This window comes from Ranitomeya imitator, chromosome 3 (genome assembly GCF_032444005.1).
Source record: "Ranitomeya imitator isolate aRanImi1 chromosome 3, aRanImi1.pri, whole genome shotgun sequence".
NCBI lineage: Eukaryota > Metazoa > Chordata > Amphibia > Anura > Dendrobatidae > Ranitomeya > Ranitomeya imitator.
This window is the reverse complement of record NC_091284.1, coordinates 757,939,162-757,961,164: the sequence shown is the minus strand read 5'-3', so window position 1 is coordinate 757,961,164 and position 22,003 is coordinate 757,939,162. Positions and strand designations below refer to the sequence as shown.

Sequence of the window (22,003 nt, the reverse complement as noted above, 5' to 3'; positions counted from 1 at the left end):
CAGTCTGCACGACCGGAAGGCCAGTGGCCGGCAGCATGGAGCCGAGAGCCCTCCAGAGAAGGAAGCGGTGACATCAGGAGCTCTGTCCTGCTCCGACTGGCTGAGGGACCCCCACCCAGTAAGGTAGCCTCGGAGCCTCTTGACAGTGGGGAGTGAAGAGATCCAGTCCCCTCCGATCCCACTGTGCTCCAGTAAGTAGTTTGTGCTCCTCTGTCCTGCTAGGGACAGGAAAACTGAGGGTGAGGAGGAAGGGGAGGTGGGTTTAACCTTGTGTGTTTCCTGTCCCTAGAGGATAAGTAGGACTACCTCCTGCCATGAGGGACACCCTGGGGAAAACTACTATTGAAGCATAGTGCAAAATTTCAGAAGTGCCATATTGGAGTTCAGATTTTGCTGGAATGGTTTGAGGGTGCCATGTCACACTGGACAAGCTGCTGAGGTGCCAGAACCCCCATATGTGAACTCCTTTCATAAATCACACCCCCTGTGAGTTCATCTATGGGTGCAGTGATCACAATTGACACATGACTCACAGAATTTTACACCATTTGGTGGTGAAGAATTACATTAATGCTAAAATGTTGTTTAAGACCCATTTTTTTTTTTTTATGAGGGGGGGGGGACCCTCAGTTTGTTGAGCATGCCAATACCCTACATGTAATCGGAAAATAATTTTTGGGATTAGTGGAAATCTTAGAAGATTAATATGCCAATCTTTTAGTGCAGATTTTACCATTATGGTTTGTGGGTGCCATGACCCACTGATAGACCCCTGAGGTGCCAGAACAGAGTCCCCCAGAAGAGACTACTCACAATTTATCTAAGGGCACAGTGAGGATTTTGACACCTCAGGTGTGTCACAGAATTTTATATTTGTCAGTGAAAAAAAAAAAAAATTCCACAAATTGTTTTAGCCCTAGATTTTAAGTTTTCACACAGATGACAAATCCTGGTGCCATTTCTACTCATACAACTACTGCTGATTGTAAAAATACCCCACATGGTGAGACTTGAGAAGGACAGACCACCATTTGCCTCCTGGAGTGCAGATTTTCCTAGAATAGTTTGCGGACTTCATATAGAGCCCCTTAGTGCTAGAAGAGCAGAATCCCTACTCAAATGACCCCATTTTGGAAATTATACCCAGTGGTAATGATTTGACTCCATGGGTGTAATCTAGAAACAAGCGGCACTGGATGGTGTTGAGCGATAATTGCAAATTGTATGCTGCAGTCACCTGTACTTCTGGTGACATGCCCCCATAAGTTAGGCAGGCTCTCATTGCTACAGCAATGCCAAACATGTCAATGCAGTACACCGTGGGGCATTTGGGAGTGCAGATGTTTCTACAGGGCCTTTAGTCCCAGGAGCCATTACACAATGAGAGACACTGGGAGCAGAAGTGCAGACTCCATGCTGGACCCAGGAAAGGAGAGTAAAGACTTAATTCTGCAGAGCCGCTTGCACATTACACACCCAGTGACGACAACGTTTTGCACGTGCCAAATTGTATATTATATTTTAAATCACTTTATTTACAATGTATACAAAATGGTGCTACGCTACAAGACAGATACAAAAATCTTCAGTCCATTTTCCAATGCCGGGTCAATAGCCATGATTCAGTGCCAATTCAACAAAGTGCTACATGCATTGAGCAAAGTGCGCATTGTATATAGTCGCCATGCTCTTCTACACAATATACTTGAAGCTGTAAGTGTTGTCACAGGAAAGCTTTTTATTTTTGCAGCGCCCGCACAGTTCCTGGCGGTGCGGCCTCTTCAGATCTATGTGCCTTTTCTTCTGTGGACAGGAGCAGCGAGTCTTGGAGCAGACCTATAAGAAACTGTATATCAGAGAATGGAAGTAATATTAAGCATCTACAATTCCCTCCTAGTAACTACCTTAACCCTCAGGGGTGTCCGATATAAATCTTCTTTAAACCCTAAATATACATTAAGTGTTGATCAAGATGGGTTCACGTTAATCTCATCAACACTAAACCTGTAGATGCAGATTTCTGGCCACCATACTGAAAGGGCAGCTCCAAGGAGAAAGCATTAAGCTACTTACTGGTAGCGGCATTTTTCGGAGGCCCATGACAGCACACGAGAGAGGGGATCCGCCCTTAAGGAACAGGAAACCTACAGATACAAAAGGGCGGCACCTCTCCCCATGCATCAGTTGTATTTCAGAGCCTGAGAGGACTGCTGCGGTTAGTGGTACACAAACACATTATATACATTTTGAAACAAAATAACCCATTATTGTAATAAGACCATACGTGAGATTTACATATTACGCTATATACATATCAGGAAGTGCTACCCCCACGTGAATAGGGAGGGAACTAAGGGTGCTGTCATGGGCCTCCGAAAAATGCCGCTACCAGTAAGTAGCTTAATGCTTTATTCGGACTCCCATGACAGCACACGAGAGATTTACAGAGATGTAAGCTACCTTAGGGAGGGACTAGAGATTGTAGCACCCTTAACCCAAAGGAAAGATCAGAGGAGGACCCCAAATCCAACCGATAGTGTTTAAAGAAAGTGGAAGGGGATGACCATGTGGCCGCCTTACATATCTGCTCCACTGACACTCCAGATCTTTCCGCCCAGGATGACGCCATGGCCCGGGTGGAATGTGCCTTTAGGTTCTGCTGAGCTGGCCCCCCACCTGCTGTATAAGCTAGAGAGATAGTTTCCCTAATCCATTTAGCCAGTAAATATTTTGATACTCTAAAACCCTTTCCTTGGACGGAAAGAAGCAGTGCCCCATCTTTCTTCCAATTATCAGTAGCTGAAATATACTGAAGAGATCTCCTGATGTCTAACGTATGAAGCTCCTGCTCTTTAGGATTAGAGGGATTAGGAATAAAGGACGGCAAAACTATCTCCTGTGATCTATGGAAACGTGTCGCCACCTTTGGTAGATATGCTGGGTCTGGTCTAAGGATTACTCTGTCTGACAAGATTTCAGTGTATGGAGGAGCCCTGGAGAGTGCCTGTATATCCCCTATCCTGCGAGCTGAGGTTATGGCGATCAGGAAGGCTGTCTTAAGTGTCAACATTTTGATCGAGGCCTCCTGCAGAGGTTCAAAAGGGGGGTTTAGTTAGAGAGGACAGAACTAAATTTAAATCCCATGGAACTGTTCTGTCTTTATGCACTGGTGTAGATCTACTAACTGCCTTCATAAACCTCGCTATCCAGTAGTTATTAGCTACATTACAGGAAAACAGGGCACCCAAAGCTGAGACCTGTACTCTAAGGGTACTAGGAGAGAGTTTTAACTCAAACCCCTTCTGTAGGAATTCTAGGATTTGTTGTATTGGCACCCCGTCTTGGATATTAAACTTTGAACAAGTCAAGAACTTTCTCCAAGTCCTAGAGTAGATTCTCGTAGTCATTTGCTTTCTACGCTTTAGGAGTGTCTCTACCAAGTTTGGAGAGAAGCCTTTCCCCACTAATAGTGACCGTTCAAACTCCATGCCGTCAAATGGAGCGCCGCCACTTGTGGATGGGAGATCGGTCCCTGAGAAAGCAAGTTCGGGATCTCTGGCAGTACCCAGGGGACCGCTACGGACATTGTCTTGAGCCAGGCAAACCAGGTTCTTCTGGGCCAAAAGGGGGCGATAAGGATGACTTTCGCTCGATCCTCCCTGATTTTCCTCACAACTAGAGGTATCAGGTTCAGTGGTGGGAAAGCATAGGCCAGTGGAAAATCCCATTTTATTAAAAACGCGTCCACCGCCAGGGGATTCTCCCTGGGATTTAGGGAGCAAAAAAGTTTTACTTTACTGTTGTTTCTGGTGGCGAATAGATCCACCACTGGTTGACCCCATCTGCGGACGATAAGATTGAAAATGTCCTCGTTGAGAGACCACTCTCCCTGTTTTAAACACATTTCGGCTGAGGAAATCTGCTGCCACATTTTCTTTTCCTTTGATGTGAAGAGCTGTCAAAGATAGAAAATTGAGCTCTGCCACCTGGAACAACCGATCCGTGATCTGCATTAAAGTTTCGGAACGAGTTCCCCCTTGCCGGTTTATGTAAGCGACCGCCACTCTGTTGTCCGACAGAATTCTGACGTGCTGGCCCTGCAGATATACGAGGAATTTTTTAACAGACAATTCAACCGCCAACAACTCTTTGGTTTGATGAGAATGTTGTGAAGGGTTCCCACTGTCCCTGGACCACCATGTCCCCCATATAGGCTCCCCACCCTGAAGAGCTGGCATCCGCGGTTATCACGTGGGTAACATCTACCGTCCAGGGAACCCCTGCTGATAAATTCTGTTTATCTAGCCACCATCTAAGGGAATTCAATGTTATCGGCCTCAACGTCAATTTCCCATTCAATGCGCCTCCTTAGGCTCTGTCATGGAACAGGACTTCTTTTTGCAGGGACCTGGTGTGGAACTGAGCCCACTTAACTGCTGGAATGCAAGATGTGAGTGACCCAAGTAGAGACATTGCTTGCCTAAGTGTCATGGAAGGTGTATTGATTGCTCTTAATACAAAACTCTGAATTTGGTCTATTTTCTCTATAGGGAGGAGACACTGCTGTGTCACTGAATTCAACATCAACCCCAGGAATTTTTGAACATTTAGGGGCTGTAATTTCGATTTTTCAAAGTTTATGATCCAACCCAACCGTTCTAGTTTGGTTTTAGCAATCTCCCATTGTGACAGACAATGATCTACCGAGTTACCTACAATGAGGAAATCGTCTAAGTAGGGGATTATAAGGACATTTGACCCTCTTAAATGCGCCATGACTTCCGCAATTTTAGTAAACACCCTAGGTGCTGAGGTGATCCCAAAAGGGAGCGCTCTGAATTGAAAATGTTGAATCCTACCCCCCATTAGTATCGCTACCCTCAGGTACCGTTGGAAATCAGCATGAATGGGAACATGATAGTAGGCATCTTTCAAATCCACTACTACCATGAAACAGTTGTTGAAAAGCATTTTTATTGCCGAATTAATGGACTCCATTTTGAAAGTATGTTTCACCAAAAACTTATTGAGACCCTTAAGATTTATAATGGTTCTGTAAGATTTATCAGGCTTCTGGATTAGGAACAGGGGAGAGTAAAACCCTTTCCCTGCCTGAGAATACGGCACTTCTACCAAAACATTTTTGGAGCAAAGAGTCCTCACTTCCTCTTCTAGGGCGAATTGTTCAGTGGGAGATGAGCGCCAGGGTGTTGAACTAAATTTGTCCTGTGGAATATGAACAAATTCCAGCTTGAGACCCATGGGAAACAGTGTCTTTTATCCAAACGCTGTTTGTGATTTTCGACCACTCTGCCGAGAATTGCAATAGTCTCCCTCCCACTGGAATTGCCAGTCATTGGTCTTGTTTTTTATTTTCCGTCTGGTTACAGCGAAACATGAGACCTGTACCTTGTTTACGCCTATCCTCCCATCTGGGACGATCTCTCCCTGGTGAAAAGGCGCGCTTTCCTCCCCGGTTGAACCTTTTGTTGAAGGGACGACGGTATGGATTGAACAGGTTGGGAAATTTTCTTATCATCTCCTGCTTTCTCCAGGAGTTCATCCAAGGTAGGCCCAAATAAATACTCGCCTTTACAAGGGATAGCGCAGAGCTTTGCTTTTGCCTGCATATCCCCCGGCCAGCATTTCAGCCATAGGGCTCTCCTTGCAGCATTAGAAAGTCCTGCTGCTCTAGCTGCCAACTTTACGGAGTCAATTGAGGCGTCCGATAAAAAAGCCGCCCCCTCCTGGATTACAGGTAATGCTGAGAGTATGGAATCTCTAGAGGCCCCTTGTTTTAATTGGGTCTCTAACTGGTCCAGCCAGACCATCATTGACCTTGCCGTGCAGGTTGAAGCTACCGCAGGTCTTAAGGAGCCAGCTGCCATTTCCCAGGTGCCCTTTAGGAAGGTATCCACTTTCCTATCCAGGGGGGGGTCTTTAAGTGTTCCCATATCTTCAAATGGGAGAGAAGATCGTTTTGCTACCTTGGCAATTGCTGCATCCAGCTTTGGTGCTTTCTCCCAGTTACCTACTGCTGGGTCATCAAAAGGGTATCGACGTTTTTGCGCAGGTGGTAAGGAGCCTTTTCTCTCCGGTTTTCTCCACTCCCTATTAATAAGATCTTGTATTTTCTCATTTAAAGGAAACACTCTGCGCTTTTTCTGCTCCAATCCACTGAACATCATTTGTTCTTTGGATAGTTGAGGCTTGGGTTCCGATATACCCATTGTGCCTCTGACCGCCTTTACCAATTGGTCTATTCTTTCTAGGGGTAGGCAAAACCGAGCAGCGTCTTCTTCCGAAGAGGATGCTGCTGCTGCTGCTGAATCATCTGATTCTTCAGACTTGTCCTTTTCCACAGATGAATCAGATGCCCACTCAGTTCTCTGCCTAGAACCTCCTGACTGAAAGGTTTTTAAAGGACTCCTTAACCTCCATTCTAATCATCTCTTTGAGACTGGCCGTAATAGAGGAGGATTCTTCGGCTACCTACGGGGATAAGCAAGGTAGACTAGAGTGTAAAATCTACATGCTATACCCACTCCCCTCCTTCCAGAACCTCACAGTCTGCTGGATACAGGGGGTCACAGTTTTAGGGTGTGAGTCAGGCAAGGGAACCCCGCAGATGGCACATTCCCTATGCTTCGCCTTACTGACGTTTTTCCTTCCCTGCATAAAACATGAGGGGAGACTAGTCACTAAGTGAACTTTCTCGAAGATCACTTACCAGTGGCTGCTCACACCCAGAAATACCAAAGTACGAGGGGGATCCTTTTTGGCTGACCCTCCAGACCCCTGTCTGGAGGAGCTTCTGCGGCCCGAACCATCGCTCCTCTTTTCATGTTCCTTCTCCTTGGGTTTCTGGGATCTTGTTCCAGCAGCACAACCTGCTGATCCTGATCCGATTCCATCCTTAGTAAAATGGAGCCAGAACCCGGGAACACGCTGCTGGAGCCGCCTTATAAAGCCCCTCCTTCGGTCAGCGCACCTTGCCCAGCTTGTTTGTTTGATTTTCCCGCCCTCCCGCAGCTGTGGGGGGGATCAATCAACGCTCAGGAGGGATTGCGGCATGATCTCCGGTGGGCGCCGCCATCTTGGAGCCCCTGCGCATGCGCAGGAGCTCACCGACCCGGAAGTCATCGCCGGCTCCGCCCCCCGACGTCACCACCGCTTACAGCGCTTCCTGTCAGCGCTGCAGCCCTCGTGGAACGCCGAGGCCGGCCAGCCACGATCCGATCGGCGCCCCCTAGATGCTGCCGCCCCCCCCCCCCGCACAGAGAGCCCACAGCACACGGGAAGGCGACCTACCAGCTGCTGGTCCCGGAGACCGGACACCCCCTGGCGACCGCTCCTCGCTGCCTAGCCACCGCCGTGCTGCCCTGCCAGGGCCACCGTGACTACCTCAGGTACCCGCACCGGCCGAAGTGGGAGACCCCCTCGCCACCAGAATCGGTCCGGCCGGCCTGGACTCCTGTAGTTTCTATAGGCATCCAGTCCCTTCAGGAACAGGAAACCAACTGTTGCATGGGGAGAGGTGCCGCCCTTTTGTATTTGTAGGTTTCCTGTTCCTTAAGGGCGGATCCCCTCTCTCGTGTGCTGTCATGGGAGTCCGAATAAAAAGAACTTTATTCCTCCTGGCAGCCACCAACTTTGTTAGATGCGCAGCCTTGCTACAGTCACAGCAACTGTAAGCGCACACACAGGCACTTGACAGCTCAGTCTGAAGTGCATCAGTGCACAGCCACCTGCCCGTGCCAGGGTGTACTTACATTGACAGCCAAGTACTAAGAGTGTTGACTAGCTGTGCCACCATGCTTGTATGACAAAGCCGGCAGCACCCAGGAGAATAAAGTCCATTTTCTCCCAGAAGAGTATGGCAGCTAGACACCTTTTTAAGGCCATTAACCATGTATGTGACATAACTGGTTCCCTTTAAGGACTATAGAAAAGATTTCATATACTATTGGCTACCTTTAATCAATAACAATGAACAAAATTTTAGTCCGATTTATACTCAATCCCCATGATATGCAATCCGGGCCAAGTTTTAGATCTCTTGTGAGAGTGGCTCCTTCAGTAATATAGGCTGGATGTGAGTGGTGTATCCAGAGTGCTGGTGTCTTACTCTGCATATCGGCACAGCTTCTATATGCACATTTACTATTCATAGCCAGTGCTCTGCCTCAAGTTTTAAGTGGGAGCTGGCAATAGCATCACTAAGCGCTGCTGTCAGTAACTTTGTGGTATTTAAGAAGGTAACCAGTCAGATTAACACTGCCTGAACTGCAGGTAGCGCAAGTCAAACATTGCAGCTATACAATCAGTTGAGTTCACATATGGCAGTGATTCAGAGTTGAACAGTATGAAAAGCCGGCCATCTAGGGAGATCTTGGCCTAGTTGGTGCAGTCCTCAGCCAGCGTCTCCAGAACCTGCTTCAGTCAATGACACATCTATACTTATGTACAAGAGACCTGTCAATCGACTGGAGCAGGGAGAAGCATGTTGGGACCCTCATTATATTAGTCAGGGTTCTCCATATAGTCCCAGTCAGATTTAAGTGGTTTTCTCTGAAACACTGCAGCTTGCAACTACAACTTAGCTAGGGATCAATACAAGCCATCTCTGGTACCAGCAGCATAAAGCCAATGAGTGGTTCATGTTGAACAGAAGCGATCAAAGCAAGCTCTGGTCACTGGAGTTACAGGCAGATTCTGACTGTAGAACTCAGCTGTCATTTGCTGTGTATTGTGCAGGCTCAGCTCCTGAGCCTGCTCCATACATAGGTTGCAACTGTGCTACTAGTGTCTGTCAGGGAGGGGTTAAAATAAGTGCAGCGCCCCAGGTTCCTGATCATTGTAGTAATGTCATTTTCCTCTAGGGGGAGTGGTGTTACGTTTGGAGGCAAAGAAGGATAACTGAATCCAGGTATCACAAACATGCAACACATTTCACACTCCAGGCCACCAGGGGGAGCTCTGCTCCTATTGGGGCACTCTTCACACTTAGGTACAACTGGTTGCCTGGAGAGGAAGTTAGTTGCAGAGAGGGTGAAGTTGTAGCAAAGGAGTGGATATCAGAGGAGTTCTGCCCTACACAGGCTGCCTCCTTCCGAGGTGCAGGATCCCAGTTGCCGGATCACCGAGGGAGCAACAGTCCTTTATGCCTTACTCCCGAGAAACCGGCAGGACAGCCAATTTCATGTTACCTGCCAGCCCTATACCCAGGAGGCAAGGTGGCACCGCTTAGAGGCTGGGGCATGATAGAGTCCCTGTAAAACACCTCAAGCCACCGGTCATACGGGTTTGTCCTATCCATCTGGGGGACAGAGAGACATAACATCTTCAACGGTTGTGAGGACCGTATGAGACACTTAGCAATAAGGTACTACAACATCCAGGCGCTAGAGGAAGGCTACCGATTTCCACCTGGATAAGGGGACTCTGGACTTGCCTCCAAACTGGCCGGACTGCCTGCCCTGTGATCTGGACTGTGGATGCTGAAGCCTTCAGTAAAGGTAGAGACTGCAACCTTGTGTCCTCGTTCTTCACTGTGCCTCTCACCATCCACCATCTACATACCAGGAAGCCCTGGGGATATACTTCACCTGTGGGAAGGTATACCATCTAGCTGCCATATCACCCCAGCGGACCCCTTAAAGCAGCGTCGGTCACCCTGACCGAACACCACAGGTGGCATCATGAACAAACATTTCCCCTTTAAAGACCCTTCCCTTTTACATGGACGTCCCAAGGGCCACAGACCGGGTCAGCCACTGACATCCCCCGTGAACCGAAGGACCTGGTACTGAGTACCCCACTGCCCTTGGGGGGGGGCGATCCATAAGCGTTACCCGAGGGCATACGTTTCACATAGGGTTATTTGCCATTTTTACATTTATGGCACTCAACAGCACAATACCCAGTCATGACTTCAGACAAAATACATGCATTTAACAGAAAACTAAGGGTCATAGTCTTTGAGAGGCTGGTACAGCAGAGGAGGATAGGCGATAAGTTTCCAGCTGCACTTGTGACTCCATCACTCCTGTAGACAATGAGGGAAGTGGTTTGCATGCAGAGCTCCATTTAAAACAGGAGATCCCAAATTCCTGTTTCTGGGTGATGAGCGGATGGGGGGGACCTAGCAGTCACTTCACACCACATTTTGTCAGAGCCAACCCAGAGATCAGGACAGATTAACTACTGGGTCCAGAGTGACCATCTGAGCCCTAGCCATCCGCTAGAGAACATAGAATCACGCCAACGCACTTTACAGTCACTTACTTGGCATTGAATCGCTTCCACTCTATAGGGATTGAATCCTTTTTGGCACTTGCGACAAAGTTGTTTAAAATAGACCTGTAAAAGACAATTTTTATTAACCCCTCACACCAGGGCAAGTAAAGGAGCCAGCCAAGTCACATGGACCGTGGAAATAAGGAATCTACAGTCACACCAGCCCCTTCCTTTACAGAACAGGGGCAAATTTTGTAGAAAATTTTGGCCATGGCCAGCCAGCCATCTATCATTTTTTTTCTACCCTAAGAGGAGATGTCAACTGGGTGCTGGCAGTGAAGGACATTCAACAAGCTGCCCAGGACAGCAGGACGTATACGTGCATAAACATCTCACCACAACAAGAGTGGAAGTTGGGACCTTGATCTGACCTCCCAAAATCTGGACTATCCCAGGAATAGTTGGGAGTCATGCTAAACCCCATTTACATATGACTTCAAAATATATAGAAGTTATGGCCATTTGATTGTAAAAATACAGCCCTAAGCCAAGGATGTCAGACTCAAAGTACAGAACAAAAAAAAAAAAAAAAATTATAAAATATAAGTGGACCAACCTCCGTATTAAAAAGAAAAAGTCTACAATTGAGGAAGTTTTTCCTTATCAGATATAAGGATCAACATTCATGGAAAAAAAAAAAAAAAAAGTCCTACAAAATGTACATTTTAATAGATAATTGAATAGAATTTTGGAACAATATACATGTTATGCAGCAGTATAAAGCATATTGCCCAAATTAAATATTTAACTAAGGGTAAAAACCTTATCTTGCATAAAGGATGAGGCAAACAAACCCCCAAGAACACAGCAAGATACCCCATGTATGGTATGACAAATACTGTACCACTTTAGGGACAGTATGGTGACCCCATCAGCGAGTCATCAACTAATCCACATAGTAATGGACCCAAAATAGACAACCCAAAGTTAGACAAACCCCTTTCCTCATTCCCCTGCCCCTTGGCAGGAAGCTCTTTATTGCTCAGCACAATGGGTGCGTTGTAGTTACATTGTGCCCGTTGCACTGAGGCCAGGGGTGGAGGGACCGTCAGCTGACAGTCCCATCATCACAGCTTTCAACTATCAGAATCCAGGACGCCAACACAGTTGAAAGTGTGATGCAGAGTGTGGGTCCACAAAGTGCTGCAGGCCAGATACTCGCCATGGGCCGCAGTGTAAATTGTATTCTAAGAGAACATGCAGTTTGTGTGGATGAGCAGTCCTATTCAAATGCAGGAAATCCACGTTGTGATTGGGACGAGTCTCACCTTGTTACTCCCAGATATACACCACACATACGCGCTCTCCCAGCGGGTTTTGCAGTCTTTGCAGTGGAAGTAGCCATATTTCTGTTCCAAGAACTGAAAGGACATGAAGATTAATGTAGAGCAGGATAATACTGTGGATATTAGACAGTTGAGGGAACATCAGGGGTGCTTTCTGTGGTCCCCAATTAGAATAGCTAGCCAGCATTGAGAGCCATGTGCCGCAATCATGAGTCCCATGAACAGCAGAGTTCCTTGGGCAAACTCAGAAGACTGCCAAGGAGGCTTCCCACCTGTAGCTGGCTAGTCTCACAAAAAAAAACCAAACAAACAAAAAAAAAAAAAAAAAAAAAAAACCCCACACAACGGGTAACAAATCTGGATCTTGACCCCATTAAATATCAGATAGATCTGTCAGATGCCACCAGCGGCCATCATATCACCCACCTGGCAACTACTTCAGTCTCCATTTAGAATTCAAGCGATGATGCAGATGTGAACAGAACCTAATGGCATGGTCAGATACTGTGGGCTAAAATCTATGGTAGAAATGGGATGCTGACCACCACAAAAATCCAAACCAGAAGCTGCAGCACATTCCCAGGGAATGACATGCTGATATCAGCACAAGATAATGGCCATTATACCAGGTGTACACCCCATATACAGAGGAAGTATAGGAGAGCTCCTCTGTGTATAGGGAGTATCCAGACTCCTATGGTGTCAGTGAAGGATCAGGCAGTAAAAACTCAACATGCCCAATCCTTTTGTAGTTCAGGGAGATAAGTTGCGTACTTGGCTGTGTATTCAGACGTGTGTACATCAAGGTCAGGTGCTAGCACCATGGTGTACGTCATCTTTAGGTTGAATTTTATGGATCTCTATATGAAGTCTCTGCTTGCCGGCCAGCTGGACGTTCCTTCAGTCTTCTCTGCAGGCATGTGCCTCCATCCCACCTCAGACACCACCATAGGCCCAGAGGCTGCAGACCTGTGATTGACCGTGTCAAGGAGACAGTGGTGAAAAGACACTCCCCAGACAAGATTGAAATGCTCAGTTGGAGCACACAAGGAAAAGGGCTGCTGACACACACACACACACACACACACACACACACACACACACCTGAATTGTAAACTTTACTCTAGGCTCACACAACCGTGCTCTCCCCTGACCGCGTATCGCCAAAACAGGGTCTTTCCCGTACTCAATCTTCCTGACCCCCACCCCATCCCCAGGGGGCCATTCTCCCCTTCTCCTGTAAATTTAAATTAAACACCAACACGTAAATTTCTTTGGATAATTTTGGCCACAGCGGCCATTTTATTAAACAAACAATAACATAAATAACAACATATATACCATATGTAAAAACCTGGAGGGGAGGGTTCTTGGGGGTAAGAAATCTGGCTCAAAAATAGGCATAAAGCCACCACCAACTTTAAAACCAAACACTTCTTTACCCTCAGCCGTGACCACCAGCTCAAGGGCACCATGTAACCCATTTCGGGCAAACCAAAACCCCAAAGCTCCCGAGGTAAATTCCCCGTCCAGAGCCCGTAAACAAAAGCCAGATCAACCCCGTAAAAACGTCATCACCACCTCCAAGAACCCCACCCCCCGCCAAAACTGCCACTGTGACAATGATAACGAAAACTCCCCTCTGGCAATAACTGATTAAAAAACCGAGATGAGAAAAAACCCAACTCCCCGGCTACCCCTCCATCAAACTGTTCACTTAAACTAATCCACAATAAAGGGAGGGAGGGTGGGCTTCTCTCCTGATGATTCACCTCACAAGTGATCCTTCCCGCACTTCTCCAGCCCCTGCCTCCTTTCCCCACTAGGTCCACCCCTTATTCAAAAATTTCCACCAATCACCTATAAGATCCCTTTTTTTTATTCAAAACTCCCTTCTTGGCAACGCAGTCATGTGGGGGCTTTCATCCAGCTGCGCCCATTACAGCCCCCCTTCTTGACCGCGTATCGCCAAAACAGGGTCTTTCCCGTACTCAATCTTCCTGACCCCCACCCCATCCCCAGGGGGCCATTCTCCCCTTCTCCTGTAAATTTAAATTAAACACCAACACGTAAATTTCTTTGGATAATTTTGGCCACAGCGGCCATTTTATTAAACAAACAATAACATAAATAACAACATATATACCATATGTAAAAACCTGGAGGGGAGGGTTCTTGGGGGTAAGAAATCTGGCTCAAAAATAGGCATAAAGCCACCACCAACTTTAAAACCAAACACTTCTTTACCCTCAGCCGTGACCACCAGCTCAAGGGCACCATGTAACCCATTTCGGGCAAACCAAAACCCCAAAGCTCCCGAGGTAAATTCCCCGTCCAGAGCCCGTAAACAAAAGCCAGATCAACCCCGTAAAAACGTCATCACCACCTCCAAGAACCCCACCCCCCGCCACACACGAACAGCCCTGACCACCTCAGGCTCGTGAGTGCCCCACCGCCACCAAAGCTCTCTCGACTCCTTCCTGTAGCCCGAGTGCCCATAAATCCATACCAACATCATTAAGATGCACTCCATCATCCCTCCAATAATTGCCAATCCCATCCTCCAGCTCCAAATGTCTAACGGCAATACCCCCGTTCCGAGACACAAATCCTGCCACCGCCCTATTCAGCTTCACCCGGGCTCTATTGATCCCTCTATGGGACCGTACATCACGCCACTTCCGCCTTGGTACAATGTCCGACCACACCGTCACAACACCCGGGAAAGATACCCACAACCGTAAAAAATCAAAACGAATGTCTCTGATCAACTCCCTCACTGGCCTAACTCCCAAATCATTTCCTCCAAGGTGAACCACCAAAATGTCCAGGGGTCGATCCAATCTAGCGGCGTTGGCAACTGCCGGCAACCAACTCCGCCATAACATACCCCGAAATCCCAACCATCTAATAACCACCGAATCCCTTACAAAGCCTAATTGCCTACCATTTCGCCTGACATCCGCACGAAGCGCACCCCAATGAACAAATGAATGTCCGATAATCCATGCCAGGAGGGAGGTTCGACCTGAAAAAACACAACAATGATTAACACCATAACAAGGCTCTCTCCCCCACAGACCTAATTCCTAATATAAGACAGATATCGATCCGAACTCCATCTGCCTATTCTTTTGATAACATCAACGCCTAGGCCCAGACGATCCGCCTCGGACGCAGCACCAATTCGAAATGAATGCGACCCGAAATTCTTCGGGTCAACACCCAACGATCCCAAACCCCTCTTCAACAGCGCCGTAAATTGGTAGCGCGACAAAAATTCCCCGTTCTGATGTCGTAACAAAGGGCCTGCCCTCAGTGCCGACAGACGCCAATAAGATTCCAAACAGTGCTGCGGGCACATCCCGCTACCGTCAACTCTCCCCAGCACCACTCGCCTACCCCTACCAAGCTGATCAGTCTTAGAACGCCTGATCCAAAATACAATACCTCCTGCCCAAAAGTCAACATCTTCCGCTAACAGACCACCCACCTTATTTTTATTTGGGGACACCAGCTCCCCCAGGCGCAAAGCGCCAAAGAACGCTAAAGAGAAGGCTAACCTAAACAATACAACCTCAAACTGCGAACTACAAATACCGCCCAAAGCCTCCCCAAGCCGTTCCAGCATACCAAAAGAAATCGGCCTACGCTTATCAAAAGACACATTGCCCTTCCGAAAACCCTTCAAAGCCTGCCTTATCAAAAAATCTTTTGTCAGATCAGCTGAACCTTGCAACCGAAAACCAAAGGCCAGACCCGCAACAACTTTGTTTAACCTCGAAACGGACCATCCCCATTCGGCCGCCTTACCCATCAAAGCCAGCAGAGCCATAATCTTATCGCCGTCGGATTCCACTGGGCCGCATTGGACCAACCAACCTTCCCACATCTCCCACGCCGCTGCATAATCCGACCATGTCCTGCTCGACAGTGAGGCCTGTATCAAGCGACCTCCCCTTCCGCAACAATCTGCCACAGATGCGAAGGACATCCCGCTCCTGTAGGTTCCGAATCTGGCGCCAGTTCCCGGAATCGGTCCCACTGAAAACGAGATAAAGCATCAGCTATATTGTTTTGGACACCTGGTACATGCACCGCCGAAATCCACGAATTCAATTCCAAACACCTCAACACCAATTCCCTAACCAACCTAATCACGGGGGGAGAAGAGGAAGATAAACTGTTGATAACTGACACGACACTCAAGTTATCACAATGGAATCGTACCCGACGATCCTTAAAATTCTCGCCCCAAATAAACGCTGCCACTACAATTGGGAACAACTCCAACAATGCCAAATTTTTGGTTAGCCCGTTTTGCCGCCATTCTTCCGGCCACACTCCGACACTCCATTTGCCTGCACAGTAGGCGCCATAACCGGCTCCCCCTGCTGCGTCCGTATAAATTTCACAATCAAAGGCGTTCAAATCCTCCTGCTGAATCAATGATCTGCCATTATAATTTTCCAAGAAACGCTGCCAAACCAACAGATCGTCCTTGTGCTCCCGGCTCAAACGTATGAAATGATGAGCTGCACGGACTCCCGCCGTAGCTCTGGACAACCTTCGGCAAAAAATCCGGCCCATAGGCATGATCCGGCACGCAAAATTTAAGCGCCCTAGCAACGACTGTAACTCCTTCAACGTCACTTTCCTCAATTTTCCGATTCTGGACACCTCCTGCTTCAGCAACAACAATTTGTCGTCGGGCAACCTGCATTCCATCTTTCTAGAATCGATAAGAATCCCGAGAAAACTTAAGACCGTACAGGGACCCTCTGTTTTCTCCTGCGCCAAAGGGACCCTGAAATGCCCGGACACCCATTCCATGGTGGCCAATAAATTACCGCAAACCGCAGAGTCCGGGGGGCCCACAAACATGAAGTCATCCAAATAATGAATGACCGAAGCAACATCAGAAACGTCTCTAACAACCCATTCCAAAAAAGTACTGAAAGTTTCAAACAACGAGCAAGAAATGGAACAGCCCATCGGCAAACACCTGTCTAAATAAAATTCTCCATTCCAAAAACAACCTAGTAACGGAATGCTCTCCGGATGTACCGGCAGAAGCCGAAAGGCAGACTCGATGTCTGTCTTCGCCATCAAGGCCCCCGCTCCGTACATACGAACCCATTGCACTGCCGCATCGAACGACGTGTATACAACCGAGCATAATTCCTCCGCAATGCCATCGTTAACAGAACAACCTTTTGGGTACGATAGGTGCTGGATTAAACGAAACTTATTTGGCTCCTTCTTGGGCACCACCCCCAATGGAGAAACGATCACCCCTTCCATAGGCAGCGAACTAAACGGGCCCGCCATTCTTCCTAACTCCACCTCTTTTGCTAACTTACTCGAAACAACATCCGCATGTAAACTTGCTGACCTCAGATTTTTTGTAGAAAAGGGGACCGTATGATTCGGGTGAGGAATCCTAAAACCTTCAGCAAAACCGTCCCTAATCACCACCGCCTTCAACCGGTCCGGATATCTACTTAGATAAGGGGCCATCTTTTGAAGCCTCACCGGCGTCACCCCCATGACCGCTACCCCCTGCTGGCTTGCCCCTTGCTTTTCTGAAACATTTTGAAGCCCCGTGTGAAGCTCCGCTACAATGGGAACACACGTGCTTAAACCTGCAGGTATTGCCATACTTGCACTGGCCGTCGTTGAACTGCCAGCACGTTCCCGTTTTTTCCTTCGCCCCTTGATACCCCTGTCCTCCTCCTCCCCCTTGTCCTGATTGCTGACTACTACTCCCCGCGCCCCCTTGAAAGGACTGCCCGTACCTCACAGGGGCCATCACCTTCAGCCACAATCCAATGTCCTTATGCTCCCATTTTATCTCAGGCCTAACCGCCTTCCGCTGCCTGAATTGTTCATCGTAACGCTGCCAAGCCTGGCCCCCATACGTACGATGTGCCTCACCAATAGAATCAAAGTAACAGAAAAGACCCGAGCAATTTTCCGGGAATTTTTCTCCTATCACACTGGCCAAGATAGCAAAAGCCTGTTGCCAATTAACAAACGTTTGCGGAATCAGGCGCCAACGCCTTTTTTCCTCCTCTTCCTTTTTGCTATCATCTTTTTTCCCTTTGTCCAGATTAAATTTTTCCAAAGGGAGGAGGGAGAAAATCTCGACAAATTCATCCTTCCAGATCTTCTCCTTCACCTCCTTCTTTAAATGGGCACCGAGGGGACCCTCAAAGCACACAAAGACCTCCCCTTTTGCCCGATACACCAACTTTATCTCATCCTTCTTACCCGTCTCCGTTTGAACCGACACTGACACCCCAGCTGCCTGGGCCGACGCGGCCGCCCCAGACCTCACTAATTCACCGGAGCCCCCTCCCCCGGCTGTACTAACAGGATCCACCAACCAAGCCCCAGCAGGTGACCCTCCCATATTACTTGCTGGCCCCGCGTCCAATCGCCTCAAAATATGCGACATACCTGCCAAAAGCTCTCTAACGCCAGGAAGCCCAGAACCAGCGTCCCCTACCCCCTCCACTAACCCCACCGTACCCGGCACCGAAATAGGAATAGACATGTACTCACGAGGCTGCGCAGGTGCTGTGTCCCCACCAGCCGTGTCTCCGGAATCCCGCTGTTCGCCATCTTCTGGATGTTCGCTCTCAGATCCGGGGTCGTCGCTGCCGCTGAATTGCCCCAGGCCCGCGCCCCTGGCCTCCACGTCACCAGGGGGGACCGAGACTGGCGATACACTCCTGTCGCTGGACCTCCTGGCGGATCTTGACCTGACGGCTGTTTGCAATCCACCTCGGCCTCCTGGCCTACTTGCCCGACCGGCACCTGCCCCACGACCAACGCGTCCCGGGCCCAGCTGAACCACCGATGCCAGCCTGCCCGTCGCCCTACTCTGTCGTCTCGTGCCGCTGCCAGGCCCACCTAGGGGAGGTGAGCCCGCCGCTGTCACCGCTGCTCCATAGCTCCCCCTCACTGCTGCCGTCGCTGGACTCCTGGCTCCTCCTGTTGTCGCCGCCGCTAACTGTGCTGTAAGTCTGCTGTTCCTGGCGCCGCTGGGGGGCGCCGCACTTCCCCTCGATCCCGGACTAGGCCGCACTACCTGTGCGGCCCTCACCGCTGACGTCGCTGTGCTCCCTTCTCCTCCTGACTCTGCCGCCGCTGCCCGCGCTGTGCTCCGGCTGCTTCTGGCACCGCTAGAGGGCGCCGCACCGCCGCTCGCTCCCGGACTAGGCCGCACTTCCGTTGCGGCCCTGGCTTCCGCTGCGGCCCTGGCATCGGGCCGTGCCTGGCTGGTCGCCGCTCCACGTCGCCGCCTCGCGCCGGCAGAGCCGCCGGGTGGATTCCTGCCGGAGGGGGGGACGGGCAGGATGGTCGCGCCGCGTCCCGCAGCCCCCGCAGGGTCCCCGGAGGGGCTCCGCGGCCTGCGCCTGCCGCGCGGTGACATGTCAGGGGACAATCTTTCTGGGGGCCGGGTTCTCCTGGTCCTGCTGCCCCGGCTCCCGCAGTCGCCCAGCAGCCTGGTGAGCTGCTCTTCCAGCCATCCATCGCTCCTGGACCTGGATTCCCTGCGCAGCTGCTCCACGAGGCTGTCTATGGAGGCCATGGTGAGTAGCTGCACACTTCTTCTCTCCTGATGATTCACCTCACAAGTGATCCTTCCCGCACTTCTCCAGCCCCTGCCTCCTTTCCCCACTAGGTCCACCCCTTATTCAAAAATTTCCACCAATCACCTATAAGATCCCTTTTTTTTATTCAAAACTCTAAAACTCCCTTCTTGGCAACGCAGTCATGTGGGGGCTTTCATCCAGCTGCGCCCATTACAGCCCCCCTTCTCGAGCGCTGCAACAGAGATTTGGCAGAATCCCCAAAAGACAGGTTTCCAGTCAGTGACTGGCTCCCGGCCTATTAGTCTTTTTCAAACATGTGGCAAGTTTGACAGACTGTCAAGTTGGAGGTCAGCAATGTGAATGGGAGGGTTCCCATCAGAATATAGTTACTAGAAGCAGCCTTAAAGGGGTTTACTCCCTCCCACCCCCAAGATCCTATCTCAACATGTAGTGGTAGCAAGAGATGTTAGGCTACTGTCACACTTGCGTCGGTACGTCGGCATAAGTCGGCCCGACGTACGTTGTGAAAAATGAATGGGGCAGCGGATGCAGTTTTTCAACGTATCCGCTGCCCCATTGTAGTGTCCGGGGAGGAGGGGGGCGGAGTTTCGGCCGCACATGCACGGTCGGAAATGGTGGACTCGACGCACAAAAAAGTTACATGCAATGTTTGTGTCGAGGGTCCGCCAAAACACGACGCAACATGTGGCCATACGTCGCTAATGAAAGTCTATGGAGAAAAATACAAACACATCCTGTGGGCACATTTGCAGGATGCGTTTTTTTCTCCAAAACAACGCATTGCGACATATGCCAAACAACGCTAGCTTCAAAGTAGCCTTAGGAAATACCTCAAATTAGAAATGTAATCAATTCCCCGAAGTGCAGGTAGTCAAGTATTCATGGTTACAACCAGTCAGTTTAGTGGTCATACATAACCATGACATCTAAGCTACTGCAATGCCCTGCACTGTGGGGAGCTGACATAGCGAATCAGAACTTTCAGTACAATTCTTATTGGAGGCGTTTGACAGTATTACTACACTGAGATAGGATCTTGGGAGATGACTGCCCCTTTAACAACACTGCAGCAGAATGCAAGAATGGCAGTGCCCATACCACCCCCTCCAGGTAGACTAAGGCTATGCTTACATGCTTGTTTTTTTTGCTGCATTTTATAGTACCAACAAAAAGCTAACATTTTAGAAACCACACTTCACCCAACCTGACTGAATTGGAAAATTGCAGCTTTAAAAAAAAAAAAAAAAAAAAAAAAAAAAAAAAAGGGGGGGGAGGGGGGGGGGGGGAAGTACAGCATTTTATAAAACAGCAATAAAAAAAAAAAAAAAAAAAAAAAATTTTCACAACCACCAATATTACCTGTAAGAAGCCCTTACAGCTCCATCCACAGAGACTAAAAGGAGACAGTTCCCAGAACTATGGGGTGAAAACACCTTTGTACAGTTTTATAGTTTGTGGAATACGGTAAAAAAAAAAAAAATTTAAGGAGGTCTCAACTGCACAATTTCCCTGCGCCATTACACAGAGGAAACATCATTCCTACCAGACCCCAGCCCTGTCCTGGGTGCCCATACCTGGAACACAGAGCTCTTCTCATCCGCATTGATCTCTTTCTCCGGGATCTTTTTGGCCACCTGCTCAGTTGATTTCTCTTCACTCGTTAACTTGTGATCAGCGACCTCCTTGTAGTCGCCAACCTCCTTGTAGTCGGGGAGGGCTGGGTTTTTTTTAGGAGCACAGCTCCCCTGCGGGAGGGGGAACACCCTGCGATCCACCACCGGCGAGTACACGGCCACCGGCCGAGTGAATTGCACAGGGTTGGCCACAGACTTGGCCACATTGCTGGGAGGAGACGGCGGTCTGCGCAGTGTGCGAGGTCCCAAAGAGCACTGGATCCCAGTGTCAACCCGTGGATTCACCTGCACCCCAACCTCCTTAGTATTGGCCTTACGGAGCCATGGAGCAAGATTGGGGTTGACTTGGGACAGGATGGCCTTGAGCTGGGCCCGCTGGATGTTGTCCAGGTAGTCTGTGGCCTCGGAGCTCTTACTCGTCTTCCAGGTCGTCTGCTTATTCCTGGTTGATGTCTGCAGAGCCGGCCCAGGCGGTGCTTGTCTGAAATTACTGCCATAGCTAGTGTAGGCATTAACAGGCGAGCACATGAACCCCGCCATAACTCATGTATCTGATAGGTGGAGCTGTGGCCGAGCCCGGCTTTATCCTGGTCGGACCTCACCAGCCCCAGCTGGTCCTCGTCACCTACCAATTGCCCCAATTACATCCCACAATACACATTAGGATGCGCTGCAGAGACGCCGCAGCCAATCGTAATACTGATATAAGCATAAACATGTCGTATTAAGGCTACTTTCACACTAGCGTCGGAATCTTCCCGTCGCAATGCGTCGGGCCGAGATTCAGACGCTAGCGTTTGATGCGCCGCACAACGGGTGCAGCGGATGCACTTCTCCGGCGCATCCGCTGCCCCATTGTGAGGTGCGGGGAGGTGGGGGCGGAGTTCCGGCCGCGCATGCGTGGTCGGAAAAAGCGGTCCGTCGGCAGCAAAAAACGTTACATTTAACGTTTTTTGCTCCCGGCCGTCCGCCACAACACGGCGCAACCGTCGCATGACTTTGCAGGATGCGTTTTTTACCATAAATGACGCATTGCGACGTATTGCCAAAAATCGCCAGTATGAAAGTAGCCTAATTATCACAGAGAATAAAATGGGTGAAATACAGAACAATTTTTTTTTTCGTGTGTGAGAGGAGCGCTAGGATCGGGGGGTTTATC

General features: G+C 49.2%; 1 protein-coding gene across 1 annotated transcript; it reads right to left on the bottom strand.

The window, feature by feature from the left end:
• Positions 1-1,594: 1,594 nt before the first annotated feature.
• Positions 1,595-21,384, bottom strand: ZAR1L (zygote arrest 1 like). The gene is made up of 4 exons (XM_069760283.1): positions 20,785-21,384; positions 11,568-11,660; positions 10,288-10,362; positions 1,595-1,836 (listed from the first exon to the last, which is right to left on the bottom strand). Exons 1-4 carry the CDS (start codon positions 21,382-21,384, stop codon positions 1,693-1,695), a joined length of 912 nt encoding a protein of 303 aa, XP_069616384.1. The 3' UTR covers positions 1,595-1,692.
• Positions 21,385-22,003: the final 619 nt, after the last annotated feature.